Below are 15,456 nucleotides of genomic sequence, written 5' to 3'. Positions count from 1 at the left end.
AAAAAAAAAAAAAATTCCTGGACCAGATGGCTTCACTGGGGAATTCTGCCCAACATTTAGAGGAGAATTGACACCAATATTATTTAAACTATTCCAAAAGATAGGGAAGGAAGAAATACTCCTTACTTTATTCTATGAAGCAAACATTAACCTTGATACCAAAATCAGACAAAGACATCAAAAGAAAAAACTACAAGCCAGTATCTCTTAGGAATATAGATGCAAAAGTCCTCAAAAAAATACTAGCTAACAAAATCCAACAGCATATTAAAAGAGTCATACACCATGACCAAGTGGGATTTATTCCAGGAATGCAGGAATGGTTCAACATTAGAAAATCAATCAACATAATACACCACATCAATAGGACAAAGAAAAAGAACCACATGATCATCTTTATGGATACAGAAAAAGCATTTGATAAAATCCAACACCGTTTCATGATGAAAACCCTAAAGCAAATTGGAATAGAAGGGAAATTCCTCAATATGATTCAGGGCATATATGAAAAGCCAGCAGCTTAATGAAGAAAGACTGAGAGCCTTATCCCTGAAATTGGGAACAAGATGAGTGAATGCCCACTCTCACCTCTTCTATTCAATGTTGTATTAGAAGTCCTAGCCAGAGCAATAAGACACGAAAAAGAAATAAAAGGTATCCAGATTGGAAAAGAAGAAATAAAATTATTCTGTATTTGCGGATGATATGATCGTATATATAGAAAATCCCAACACTTCCACAAGAAAACTTATAGAGCTAATAGAGGAATTTAGCAAAGTTGCAGGGTACAAATTCTATACCCTAGCAATGAGAAATCTGAAAGGGAAATCAGGGAAACAGTTCCATTTACAATAGCATCTAAGAGAATAAATTACCTAGGACTAAATCTAAGCAGGGATGTGAAGGACTTACACAATGAAAACTATAAAACATTGCTGAAAAAGATTAAAGAAGACATAAGTAAATGGAAAGATGTTCATAGATTGGAAGACTTAATATTGTTAAGATGTTATTACTACCCAAAGCAATTTATAAATTCTATGTGATCCTGATCAAAGTTCTAACAGCCTTCTTTACAGAAACAGAAAGACCAATCAATCCTCAACTTTATACAGAACAGCAAGAGGCCCCAGATAGCTATAACAATGTTGAAAGAGAAGAACCAAGTAGGAGCACTCACACTTTCTGATTTGAAAACATACTATGGAGCTACTTGTAAACCAAACCCGTAGCCGTCAAGTCGATTCTGACTCATAGCGACCCTAAAGGACAGAGAAGAACTGCCCCATGGGTTTCCAAGGAGCAGATGGTGGATTCAAACTGCGCACCTTTTGGTTAGCAGCCAAGCTCTTAACCACTGTGCCACCAGGGCTCAGTAATCAAAAAAGCCTGATACTGGTATAACAATAGACACATAGACCAATGGAATAGAATTGAATGTCCAGAAATAAACCCACACATCTATGGGCAACTGATTTTTGACAAGGGTGCTAAGTCCATTCAGTAGGGAAAGAAGTCTCTTCAATAAATGGTGCTGGGAAAATTGGATTTCCTCCTGCAGAAAAATGAAGCAGGATCTATGCCTCACAGCCATACATAAAAACCAATTCAAAATGGATTAAGGACTTAAATGTGTAAACTAAAGCCATAAAATTCTTAGAAGAATAAGCAAAGGCAACCCTGTCAGGCCTAGCTTTAAACAATGGATTCTTTAATATAATAATAAACAGCAAAAAGACTAAATAAATAAATGAGACCCCATAAAAATTTAAAACTTTTGTTCCTTAAAAGACTTTACAAATAAGTGAAAACACAAGCTACCAACTGGGAGAGTATCTTTGGAAACTATCTGACAAGAACCTAATAACCAAAATAAATATATATTACTTCGACAACAACAAAAAGTCAAACTGCCCAGTCATAAAATGGGCAAAGGACTTAAATAGATAGTTCACCAAAGAGGACATTCAAATGGCCACCAAACACATGAAAAGATGCTCAGCATCATTAGCCATCAGAGAGATGCAAATCAAAACCACAGCGACATACCATTTCATTCAAACTAGGATGGCTAAGGTAAAAGAAAACAAAACAACAACAAAACAGAAAATAACCAAGGCAAGGATGTGAGGAAATTGGAACCCTCATCTGTTGCTGGTGAGAATGCAAAATGGTACAGCCATTGTGGAAAGCACTGTGGCAGTTCCTCAAAAAAACTAAATATAGAACTACCATATGACCACTCCCAGTTATATACTCAAAACACTTGAAAGCAAAGACTCAAGAAGAGACTTGTACACCAATTTCATTTCAGCACTATTCACAATAGCCAAAAGGTAGAAACAACCTAAATGTCCTTCAACAGATGAATGGATAAACAAAATGTGGTACACACATACAGTGAAATACTCCTCAGCGAGTAGAAGAAATGAAGTCTTGATACAGTATGGATGGAGGTTGAATACATTCTGCTGAGTGAAATAAGCCAATCACAAAAGGACAAATATTGTATAGCCTTACTTTTATAAAAAGACAAGAAAATGCAAATATAGAAACACCAAAGTTTATTAACGGTTACCAGGCACGGGAGGGAAGGGGCCAAGGAGGGGTTAACGGTGATGGAAAAATCACATTGATTAAGGATAGGATTGCACAGCTGATTATTCTAATTGCCGTCAGTAAGTTTTACACCTGTAAAAAGTTGAATTGGCAAAATTTGAGTGTAGATATGTTTATAACAAAAACAACAAAAAAGAGTTGCTGCTGAGGCTTCCTTGGTTTGGAGGTTTAATGGTTTCGTGGGACATTCCAGTTAATCGGCCTAATAACATGTTTCATGCTTCTGTTCTACTTCCTAGTTCTTTGCGTAGTATCTCAGATCTTAAAAGCTTGTAAGCGCCATCCAAGGCTCAACCATTGGTCTCTATGCACCTGGAGCAACAGAGGAAGAAGGAGAGTCACGGGTAGGAGGAAGATATGGAATGTGTGGTTAATGGCCTCCATGAACAACTACCTCCTTTGCCGTGAGACCAGAACTGGATGGTGCCTGGCTACCATTATTGAACATTTTGATCAAACATTCCATAGAAGAATCCTGATCAAAAGGGGGAAAATGCAGAATACAGTCTCAAATTTTCATGGACTCTAACTTTCTGGAGCCATGGAGGGTGGATGAACCCCTGAAACTATTGCCCTGAGATAATCTTTAAACCTTAAACCAAAAATATCCCCTTCTTAAAAAATATTCCCTTCTTAAAACTGAACAAAAGTTTAGCTTAACTAGTAAAGGATGTCTGCCTTGAGCATTATGCTCTTTTAAGAACTATCTCTATGGGATCAAATTGACAGCAGCAATGCGAAAGACTAGATAGGAACTTTACCGGGTAGTGAGTTTGTGTTAATGAGGGAGGAACAACTCAGAAAAGGAAGGTGAGATTAGTTGCACAACTCTAAGAATGTGATCAAGGTCACTGAAGTGTACATGTAGAAACTGTTGAATTAGCGTTACGTTTTGCTGTGTATAGTCTCAACAACAACAAAATAAATAAAATTTAGGAAAAAAACCTTAAAGGCCCTCAGAAGAGATTGGGGGGTTCTCTATATACTTGTGCACTGTCTGAAAAAGTTTGCTTTGATTTTGTAGTGAAAACATTAAACACATTTAAGTAGTAAGGAGTCCTGTTTCCAACAAGTGGACCTGCCCATCTGAGCAGCAGCCTCCCAGGCCCTGTCCAACTCACTTTCGCCTCTCATCTGTGCTTCCTTTGCCCCATCTGCTCTGTCACAGGCAAGGAGGCCCCCAGCCTGGCCAGTCTGTGGCTCCCCAGAAGGGGCCCTGGGCTGGGCAGACACCCCTCTGCTTGTCAGCCCATGGTGCCAGCCACTGCAGCCTTCTGGAAGGCTTGTCTCCTGGTCGTGTTTTCTGTGAGCCTGTTCTCTCTTAAGAACGGAGAATTCTCTCTTCCTCCCAGCTGTGTTGCACAGCGAAACTCGGCCGACCTTCTCTTAGCAGGCTCCGAAAGGGTCATGTCCTTCCGCAGCATCCCACCTGCCCTGCCACTCCTGTCTACCGCGTCCCATCCAGCCCTGCAGGCCGAATCCTGGCCAGACCACAACAGAGACTGAAGCCCAGCTCTGCTGGCCTCACCCTTGGAGCGCTAGGAGGAAAGACTGTTAATACAATTCGCAAAAACAGGCTGGGAATTACTTCATTAAAATAGCAGAAACCAGCAACTGAAAATAAGTAGGTGGCTTTAGGCAGGCCTCAATCAAACTCGCTTAGTCTTAAGCGTACAGAAACTCTGAACTTGACTCCTCCTCTGGTTCATACCACTTACTCTGCTTCCTAAATATTTACAGCAGACTGATTAACCATGAAGTTTTCTCTGTGCTCTTGACAAAAGAAGGAAGTTGGTGACTTCTGAAAATATTTTGCCACTGTCTCACAGCAACAGCTGCTCCCAGTTAAATATTTGGGGGTCATGAGTTGAACATCTTCTGTAATGACATGTTGTGACATTAATCAACAACACCAGATTGTAAAGCATGAGGCTGCAATTTCTAAGCTCCGGCAGGCGGGCTGCAGCAGCCGAGGCTTCCTCAGAGTCCATGCTGTCATGGGCTCCCTGCCTCCTTGTAGCCCTGAATCTGGAAGGACTGTTGCAAGTAAAGAAAGAGGCTTGACGGAACTTTTACCTCTCTGGTGCTTCATTTTCCCCATAAAGCTCCTTCCACAATCTAACAGGCCTGACTGCTATGCAACCCTCAATTAATTAATAAAAAGTTCTTTTAAAAAGTATATTCGTGTATTCAAAACTCAAAGGCAGGCAAGTTTTGTTATACATTATTTCAAAGCAGTGTTTTTTAGGCCATTTCAAACCATATCTGAAGATAGAATGACAACTGGCTTATTTTTATTTACCAACTCTAACTGAAACGATGAGCTGTAATGCAATGGGAGATGAACCTCATCTCCAATTCAGACAGTTTTGCCTCTTTTATTAGAGAATGACTTAGAAACAACTGCTTAGCCAAACAATATATACATTTTGGATATGTCTACATTCCCCATAACAAAAAGCATTTTCATTTAAGCAATTCACAGTTTTAATTCAAAGTGTCAGTTTGTTAAGATTACAGTTAAATAAAGCTATTTCATCACTGGGGACCATGGTCTCAGGGAACATCTAGCTCAATTGGCATAACATAGTCTACAAAGAAAATGTTCTACATTCCACTTGGTGAGTAGTGTCCAGAATCTTTAAAGCTTGTGAGCGGCCATCTAAGATACATCTACTGGTTCCATCCCACCTGGAGCAAGGGAGAATGAAGAAAACCGAAGACACAAGAGAAAGATTAGTCCAAAGGACAAACGGACCACAACTATCACGGCCTCCACCAGACTGAGCCCAGAACAAATAGATGGTACCTGGTTACCACCACCGACTGCTCTGACAGCGATCACAATAGAGGGTCCCAGTCAGAGCTGGAGAAAAATGTAGATCAAAATTCAAATTCACACACACACACAAAGACCAGGCTTGCTGGTCGGACAGAGACTGGAGCAACCCCAAAAGTATGGCCCCCAGACACCCTTTAAAAGCAAACAAAAAAAGAAGCTATTTCATGTCAGTACAACCTGTTAAAAACTTAAGATACTCTGTATCAAAAATAGGATGCATACTGTGACAAAGAAGCAAAGATGCAAGAAGCAATCTTGGAGACATTTCAAATGCCACAATAATGTCATTTCTAATATTGTGAAGGTTTATAGGGACAGTAGTTTAGGTAATGACATAATCACCGTAGGTCTAGTTCTGTCTTAATTTCTTAATCGTTTTTGATTCCATTCATTAACAGCTAAAAAGACAAGACCAGACTTTCTTATACTCTCCCAATTTTCAGGTCAAATTTAATTTGAATTGTGGTTTAATTTACCAAAGAAAACATCCACCACTGCTGAAGCTGCTGCTAGGAGAAACTCCTTCCACACCTTCATGGTCTGTGACGGATCCAGTTTCACAGAAGTCAGCTGAGGGTCTGGCTTTTTAGAACCTCAACAGGAAACACAGCGGAGTGCTCGCTGCACTGATCTGACAGCTTGTGGGGAGGCGCCTGGCTCCTGGGCACCTGGGCTGGGGAGGCCAGCTCACTGCCCTCAGCCATGGGCAGAGACTGGGCCCCTGCAAGCAAGTGAGGCAGAGAAAAGGGCAGGGTGTGGTCACAACCCTTTTCCAAGAAAGCTGCACTAAAGAAGTGACACCTTGTGACAGACACGCAAATGAACATGAAGAATAACATAATGAGTATCTATGCCCTTAGCACCTATCGGAAGAAAGAGAACACAGCCAGTGTTACGTGAAGCCCAGTGTAACAAATTAGAGTTTGACCATCTTAAATTTAAGCAATGTAAAACTGGAATTTCTTTCTCAAAAACCATTAAGTTTGTGTTCCAACTAACCACCCTTCTCCCTTAGAACAGTGTTCACTGCATTTTAACACTGTCTTCAGGTGTCTTTGGGGGTGGGTCTGAGTGTGTTTTGTGCACGTTTTTTTTACACTAACAATTTAGATGCTAAATGACCAAATTAAGAATTGGTTTTACATTTCCTACAAAGCAGTTCTTAAAACACTGTCGATTGTATTGCTCACAGTCCCTCATAGACTAATCACTCAGTCAATACATTTCTGTAGAAATTTAATTACCGGCAAAAGCATAGCAAAATCTGTCCTCTCAAACACTGCTGGTGGCATTGTAAGTTATTACAATGTGATTGGAATGGATATGGCAAAATGTATACAAGGTTTAAATACGTTCACACCCTCTGACCCACTAATTTTACTTTTAGGAATCTCTTCTGAGTCAGAGTCATAAACAGACAAATTTATGTGAGCCACTATGCTCACTACAATATTCTTTCACAAGAGCAAAAACTGGAAAAACCTACTCCTGACTATTGGCCATTATAAAGTTAAATAAATAATTGATTACACATTCTATGGCTATTAAAAATTACAGATTTTAGAAATTACATATAAACATGGAATATAGTTTATAATATGATATCCAGTGTGAAAAAAGATACAGAATTGTACAGTGTGATTACAGCTAATGAAAATCGGCAAAAAGAAAGAAATAATGGATGGAATTATACCAAAATACTAACAAGGATTACATTAAGATGATGAGCATATGAAGTAATTTCTAGTTTTTAATCTTTTAATAATGTGGTTATATTAGCTTTTGTTTTATAAAAAGCAACGTAAAAATTGTAAATAAATGACAATGACAGCCACATCGCCTACATGCTTCCTTGTTTGGACTTAGCTGCCAGAAACTCAGAGCTAAAATTACTTCTCAGCCACAAGTGAATTAACCCTCCCGGTTGACTTTGTGTTTTGAACTGCCACATTTTATGCCCGTCGTTTATTACATGTTGTTTCATATCCTCCTTAAAAGCAGGCAAGGTATGTGCTTTAAATAAAATATCTCAAGAAGGACACCAACAAAATGAGAAACAGTAGTTTCCTCCTGGAGGGTAACCAGCGGGACAGGGGAGGGAGGGAGGCCAACTTTTCACGGTATAACCTTTAGCACTTTTTGAATTTTGTACCATGTACACGTATTGCCTCTTAAGAAAGAAGTGTAATTTCTTTAAAATGATGAATCATATTAATTTTGTTTGGTGAAGTTTACCGGGACTGTAGTTTAGATGCAGGGAATCTTAGATATCCTCTTGGGTTCTCACTGGTAATCCACGAGCCCTCAAGGGGAAGACATTGTGAGAACTCTGCAGGTCTGTGTATTTTTCTGGAGGTGGGAGAACAGGTCCACGACCTCCCTTGGAGTCTAACAGGGGTCTATGACCCCAGGATGCTTGAGGGCCAATGGAATGTAACCCCTTCAGTTCACAGTTGAAAACCAAAGAAACCCAGAGAAGGTAACTGATAAACCAGAGATTACAGAGCTGAAGTCAGTGGTCATGTTCCCTTTTCCCAGTTCAGTGCTCCACACTAACTCTGTACTCCAGCAAGAAAGAATCGAGTGCCGCCAAGAGTCTGTACCCACTTACTAAGTGAAAGACAGATAGCTCTGAGCTGTTTAAAGAAAGTGGGGAGGGGGTCATCCTTTTTTCCCCCTGAGAAACAGAAAATTAATGTTACCCAAGTCGGTTTTTTATTACAGTGATAAGAGATCAGTTCCTTTGAAATGACAAAGATTAATACCAGCCGGTGGTAAGGGCAACAGGACGAGAGTTCTCAGACATGCTAGGAGGGCATGTAAACAGGTTCAGCTCTGTTGGAGGCAAATTTGCTATTTCCATGGTGCATGTGCAAGCATTTCTGCAGGACAGATTTCCTGAACTGAAACTGCTGCATCAAAGAAAAAAAAAAAATTTTTTTTGCATGAAAATTTTCTATTTGCTGAATTTACTAAGTTGTCCTCCAAACAATGTACGTTGTTGTTAGATGCCGTGGAGTCGGTTCCAGCTCATAGTGACCCTATGTAAAACAGCACAAAACACTGCCTGGTCCTGCACCATCCTCACAATCGTTGTTACGTTTGAGCCCATTGTTGCAGCCACTGTGTCAATCCATCTCACTGAGGGTCTTCCTCTTTTTTGCTGACTGTCTACTTTAACAAGCATGATGTCCTTTTCCAGGGACTAGTCCCTCCTGATAACATGTCCAAGACTGTGTCAAACACCTTCACCAGCACTGTTAGCAGTCTTAAAAATACTGGCCAATTTCAAAAGTTGAGTGTTAGATATAGTTACAACAATGACCAAATAAAGTAGCTGCTGAGGCTGCTTATGTACAACCAAATACCTCATGGGATTTTGTTCCTTTGTTTGGAGGTTTACGGTCATGGTTTCATGGGACATCCCAGTTAATTGGCCTAATAACGTGTTTAGTGCTTCTGTTCTACTTCCTAGATCTTTGCAGTGCCTGGGGTCTTAGAAGCTTGCAAGCAGCCATCCCGGGTACAACAATTGGTCTCTATTCATCTGGAGCAACACAGGAAGTAGGAGCATCAGGAATAGGGGGAGGAAACGGAATGTGTAGCTAATTGCCTCCATGAACAACTGCCTCCTTTGCCATGAAACCAGAACTGGATGGTGCCTGGCTACCATTACTGAACATTTTGATCAAAGATTCCATATAAGAATCCTGATCAAAAGAGGGAAAATGCAGAAGAGAATTTCAAATTCTCATGGAATCTAGAGTGTCTGGAGCCATGGAGGGTGGACGAACCCCTAAATCTATTGCCCTGAGATAACCCTTAAACCTAAAATATCCCCTGAAATCTTCTTAAAACCAAACAATATTTTAGCTTAACTAGTAAAGGATGTCTGCTGTGAACGCTACGCTCTTTTAAGATCTATCTGTATGGGATCAAATTGACAACAGCAACTTGAAAGATTGGACAGGAAACTTGGGGGCAGTGAGTTTATGTTAATGGCAGAGGAACAACTCAAAAAAGGAGGGTGTGAATGGTTGCACAACTTGAAGAATCAACTGAATCGTACATGTAGAAACTTGAATTGGTGTATGTTTTTCGCTGTGTATATTCTCAACATCAACAAAAATAAATGATTAAAAGAAAAAGAATCTTCCTTTATTCATTCAAATGTTATTAAGGAAGTATCCATAATATAAGAAACTACCTGTATATAGGACATACATATTTTCAGAGTTGATAATTTTGTTAACAAATGCCTCAAAAACTTAACAGTTGATACGTAGAGAAAGGATTTTTTTTTTTTTTTTTAGCATATTGTTTTTTTCACTGTGGTACAATAAACTGATGACACATTAAAAAAAAAAAATACTGGCCAATCTGAGAGGATTGTTTCAGTTGACTATGCCCCCTCCTCCAAATTACTAGTGAATGTTGTCTTATGGTATTTATAGCTTTTATTGTTAATGTGAATATATTTTTTCCACTATATCTGATAATTGCTGATTGCTTTTAAGGTGGATCAATTTCTCCAGTTTGCCTGGGATTTTGCCAGTTTTAGCACCAAATATCCAGTATCCTGGGAAACTCCTCCGTCCCAGGCAAATCAGGATGGTGGGTCACCCCAACTTTAATACAGCAAAAGTATTGTGCTCTGGTGGTGCAATAAGCAGCCCTGGTGGCACAGTAGTTAAGCATTTGGCTGCTAACTGAAAGGTCGGTGGTTCAAACCCACAGCCGCTCACTCCGCATCTGTATTTTTTAAGTGCGTTTTATCTATAGCTTTTGCTTGTATGGTCTAGTAGAAGCTATGCTGGCATCATAGGAAATGCTGGGAAGCTTTCTATCATTTTCTATCCGGAATGGTTTAAATAACTTAAGGCTTCTCTCTCGTTCTCATGTAAAACCCTCTCTACCTGGTGACTTTGAGGAAGGGGTTGGAATGTAGATCTTTGATAATATATTCACTTTCTATACTATATAGTGCCTTCAGATGAGCCCTGGCGGTGCAATGGTTAAAATGCTCGGCTGCTAACCAAAAGGTCAGTGGTTCGAACCCACCAGTGGCTCCACGGGAGAAAAGACCTGGCAATGTGCTCCTGTAAAGATTACGGTCTAGGAAACCTGATGGGGTAGTTCTGCTCCGTCCTATAGGGTCACCATGAGTCTGAATCAACTCAACAGCAACAGGTTTGGTTTATACCATAGTGCCTTTAACCCAGCAGTCAGCCTGAAAATTCTCATATTTCTTACACTTTGTGTCTTATAATCAGTCAAGACATATTTTCACAGGTACTGAAAATATGTCTTGATTGGTTGAGGCATTTCTGTTGATAAGTAACATTTTGCCCCCTGTAGGCACATTTCTTACTCAATAGTTGAAGTGGTAATTTGTTTTTGGAAAAATAATATAAGTTGATTTGTGGTATCTAACAGTATAATGGAACCCTGGCGGCCCAGTAGTTAAGAGCTATGGCCGCTAACCGGAAGGTCAGCAGTTCAAATCCACCAGTTCAAATTCTTGGGAACCCTATGGGGCAGTTCTACTCTGTCCTGTAGGATCACTATGAGTCAGAATCAACTCGATGGCAACAGGATTTAACATTAAAACTGTCAGATGGGAAACTTTTAAATCTGTCACCCCTCCCCTGGGACTCTTAAGATAGAAATGGCTACGAAAGGCCACATGTTTACATAGTGGCTTTTCCTCTTCTCTCCTTATTCCCATAATTTGGTAGAATATCTCTATTAATGCCTTGAGCACTGCTGTCCAACAGAACTTTCTGCACTGGTGGAATTGTTTTATATCTGCACCGTCCATTATGGTAGTCACTAGCTACATCAAGCTACTGAGCACTTGAAATGTGGCTAGTGTAAACTGAGGCGCTGAATTGTTAATTTTAGTTAATTTAAATTTTAATAGCCATACCTGGCTGAAAAAACAAACAAACCGCAAACCCTATTGTGTCATACAGGGTTGCTATGCATTAGAATCAGCTGGATGGCACACAACAGTAAAGAAACCTCTAGTAAAGAATGTGAATGTCTGTGTTTGTGGACAATAAAAAATGTTGGAAATTCAGCTTTTCTGGTGTACAAAAAGGGCCATCGGGGAGTCTAGTCCTAGTCTCTTTGGAATATCAAAGGCAACAAAACCCAGGAACAAGTTAGTATCAAAAGTGTTGCCTGTCCCCTTGTTGTGGGGATTGTCATCGTAAGGGGCAGGGGATGATGCCTGGAGGACTTATAAAACCTTTGTGAAAACTGGTCTTGCTGATTCACCTTTGTAGCAGACCATTGCCTAATTTCTCTACAAGATAATCAACTCATATGCCAATAAAATCTCTCAAGATTCTGCTTCCTCTTTTATGCTTTGAAGTAATCTTTGACCCCAGAAACCATGGCTACAGGTTGATGGAGCATTGTAATGTAACAGTACCACTTTGTTTAATTTTATATAATTTTCTTTAGGAGTTTGTGGACAGACATGTGCTATCGTCATTTTTTAGGTGGAAGAAGGGAGGAAAAAGGATTTGCCCAATTCTGATAAAACGAAACTCACATGGTGCCACAGCCTTCAGAAAGAAAGCAGTACAACTGTCTAAAGATGGTGGAAAAAGGAATACAGGTGTCAACACACTCAAGAAAAAGGATGGCCGACAGAGGAGCCAAAAACAAACGGCAAAATTACTTTTTTTATGAGGGGAAGAGAGAAGTTCATGTCTAAAATTGTTGTTTTTTTCAGTCAAGAGCTATCTATATAAGCAAACCATTTGGAGATATAGAGCTTACTTCCCTGAAGAAAAAGTCAAGACTTACAGGAGGCTCCCAGTGAGGAGCCCAGCTGGGGTGTGCTATGGGGCTGAAGACTGTTTACTTCCATTCTGAACTTTTCTAAGCCATTTCGTGTTCCTAATCGTGCACATAAACTAGTTGGATTAAAAAAAAAAAAAAGCAGAAGAAGAACACAGTACAAGACAGAACCTACCGAAGATGAAGTTGTCTGGTCGGAAGAGCTGGCCGAAAGGCCCGGACCGTACGCTGTCCATGGTTCCTGGCTCCAAGTCCACAAGGATGGCCCTGGGCACGTACTTCTGAGCTGGACGAGAACAAAGCCCACCCCGCAAAGGTTATGTTCCAATTTCTAGACTCCTCCGCATGGTGACTTCCCCATATCAAGTCCCAACAGCCTGGAATGTGTAAACCAGGGTTCTTCAGCATTTTAACACGAGGAGAGAGCCTGGAGAACACTAGCCCGCTCCTGAATTTACCGGATGAGGAAACCAGCCCAGGCACAGAGTGGGTTTTGGGAAGAAGCAGGATGAGAGAGCAGGTCTCCTGACTTCCACCTAGTCTATTTCCCAGTTAACTGGGATACCTCCTTACTGTGGGGGAGCTTTCCTTTTTCACTTGCATGGAAATAAACCCTATTTGTTGCAACGATTGCAGTGACGTTCTTTTGGCACCTCCATCATGCACATTCCTACCTGTACCCTAGCTACAGTCTGAGCACCTGTACAGGCATCATTCCACTGTCTCTCAAAGAGACACTCATTTAGGAATAAGTAAGCCACTTATTTCATTTGTAAGCCACTTTCATGCCAGTTGGGCAAGAAATTGTCCCAGCCATCCAATGGGGATGGGGTTAACTATGATCCCGTCCTGCTGTGGAGTGAGAAGGGTGTGGCCAAGCTGGACAGGAGGGTTAAGGCACTCTTCCTAGAGTATCTAACAATGTCATCTTCTATGCCCTGGTGCTCTATCAGCCTTTTTGTCTGTGTAACGAACAATAAACCCAGTGATTTACGTATACAGACTGTCTTTCCTAGCTCTTGTGTGGACAAGCAGCAAGCGACTCCTAAAAGTCTGGAGAATACAAAACACTGAGAAGAGTGTATCTCTGGGGAATCTATGGCAAGCTTGTAGAAGGGTTGGAGTTATGGTTTTCTTTTCAATGTTTTAGCTTGTTTTGTGAAGGGCATGGCCCACTTTTAGAATGGAAATTGTTCCAGAAGTAACGTATCCAGAAGTGATAATATTGGTGAACGTGAATAAATCATAGCCTGGAATTTTTACAAAACTCCTCTAGTGCCCAGGATTGTCTGTAGTTTCCGCTTCCAGGGAATGTGCTTTTGGAGGTCTGCAAAGGACTAGAAAAGTTATCCAAGAGAGTGCTTCTCAAACTTTGAACCAACAACTCCCAGTAAGGTACATTTTAAAGTGAAACAAACATATCTGTTCAAGTATGCACTGTCCTCGCCAAGGGTCCTTGAGAAGCACTCTGATTCAGTCTGAAGCTTTGTTTCATTCTATTCCTTTTTTTTTTTTTTAAAAAAAAAAAAAAAAAGCTAGACACGACCCACTAAATTGACTTCCCAGAGTTGTCAGATTCCAGAGCTCAGACCCGCGGGATAGGCTGAATCCCGCTGTTTGAAACAAACTGACGAAGGATTTCCCGCCCCCAGGGGAGCGGGGAGGAGCCGCGCCCCGCTAGGAGCCGGGCGAACTTTTCCTGGCGCGCACTCCCCCCGCGCAGGACAGGGGCCGGGCGGGGCGGCCGCGCTACTCACACGATGACTCATTGTAGTAGACGCTGATCCTCTCCAGCTGCAGCGCCGAGTCACCCACGTAGCCTCCGGCCGGGTCGATGCCGTGTTCATCGCTGATCACTTCCCAAAACTAGTGCAGGACGGGGGGCGCAGGGGCAGACTGTCAGATCACGGGGTCCCCAGTAGTAACCCCCCGGGGCGGGCGGCGCGCGGGGAAAAGTTCCGGGGGCCTGGGGTGGAGGACGCTGGGTTCCCAGGGCGCCGGGAGCCCCAAGGCTGGGGCGCGGTGGGGACGGGACTGGGGGCGGGAAGCGCGGGGCTGAAGGACCGGGATACCGTGGGCGCGGGGCCGGGTTGCCGGGAGCCGCAGCTGCCGAATTCGCGGCGCGGCTGAGCGGGGGTCGCTGCTCCCGGCCTGGGGGGTGGTGAGGGCCAAGGGGTCCCGGGCGGGGCTGCCCCCTCCCTCGCCGCGCCCCTGCTCCGGTTCTCTGGGCTGCCGCGGGGCCGACCCGGGTTCGGAGGACACGGCGCACAGACCGGCGTCTGAACCCCGGGCGGGCTGCGCAGACCCGCCGAGGCGCGTCAAGCCGGGAGACTCCGGGTCCCGCCCCGCTCCCCACCACGCGGTGAAGAGAAGCGGCCCGCCCCGGCGCCCACCTTAGTGCCGATCTGATTTCCGCACTGCCCCGCCTGGATGTGCACGATCTCCCTCATCGCGCTGGCTGCGTGCTCCAGAAGCCGACGGGCTCTCGGGACGACGGCGGCGTCTGCGGTCCAGCTCTCCGGTCACTGACCGCCCCGCTCGCCGCCCGCAGCCCACCCCCGGCCGCACCCGACCAATGGCAGCCCCCCGCCCCGGGCCCCGCCCCGCGGCCGCCGGCGCCTCCTCTCCGCCCGCCCGGTCCTGGCCAGGCGTGCCCCCTCCCCGGGCTCAGCCTCCCTCCGCCGCCGCCCGGACCTGAGCCCCCCTAGAAGGGCGTTCGGGCGGTGGAGCCCGAAAGCCGGAGTCCCCGGAGCAGCGGAGGGAGCCCTGTCAGGGGACCGGGCAGGAAAAGGAACCCGTCCCTGGAGCATCCACCCGAGCCGGGCAGCGGCGGGAGTCAGGGTGGGGACCGTACCGGTGGGGGGAGGAGAGGAAGGAAAGACGGCTCCGGCGCCCACCCACACTGCCGCGCCCGCACACTGCCGCCCCGTCCTCCAGTAAGACTCGAGACACGGAGGGGTCGGGAACCGAAGGCCGGGGCACGCTTAGCGCCAGCTCGGCATGACCCGCGAGCGGGGCCCGCGCCGAGTAGTCTGGATGAACTGGGGCTGCCGCGCGGCTCGGGGATGCAGCGCCACGCCGGGTCGGGGCCTGCTGCGGGCCTGGGCCCCGCGCCCCCGCCGGACCCCGCGTCCTCTACCCGGGTGCCGCGCTCCCGCTCCTGCCCCCGCCTTCGGATTCAA

General features: G+C 43.9%; 1 protein-coding gene across 1 annotated transcript in view; it reads right to left on the bottom strand.

Moving 5' to 3' along the window:
- The window catches only part of TUBB6 (tubulin beta 6 class V), a 32,925-nt gene extending 18,131 nt beyond the window's left edge, over positions 1 to 14,794 (bottom strand). The window contains exons 1-3 of the mRNA XM_004385798.3: positions 14,668 to 14,794; positions 14,032 to 14,140; positions 12,450 to 12,560 (exon numbers count right to left, since the gene is read on the bottom strand). Of these exons, the coding sequence (XP_004385855.1) occupies positions 12,450 to 12,560; positions 14,032 to 14,140; positions 14,668 to 14,724 (277 nt within the window). The 5' untranslated portion in view covers positions 14,725 to 14,794. The remainder of the gene's footprint in view (positions 1 to 12,449; positions 12,561 to 14,031; positions 14,141 to 14,667) is intronic.
- Between the last annotated feature and the right edge of the window lie 662 nt (positions 14,795 to 15,456).

The sequence above is a fragment of the Trichechus manatus genome, unplaced genomic scaffold (assembly GCF_000243295.1).
Source record: "Trichechus manatus latirostris isolate Lorelei unplaced genomic scaffold, TriManLat1.0 scaffold00146, whole genome shotgun sequence".
NCBI lineage: Eukaryota > Metazoa > Chordata > Mammalia > Sirenia > Trichechidae > Trichechus > Trichechus manatus.
Note: the sequence above shows the minus strand (reverse complement) of the source record. Positions and strands in the feature narration are given on the sequence as shown.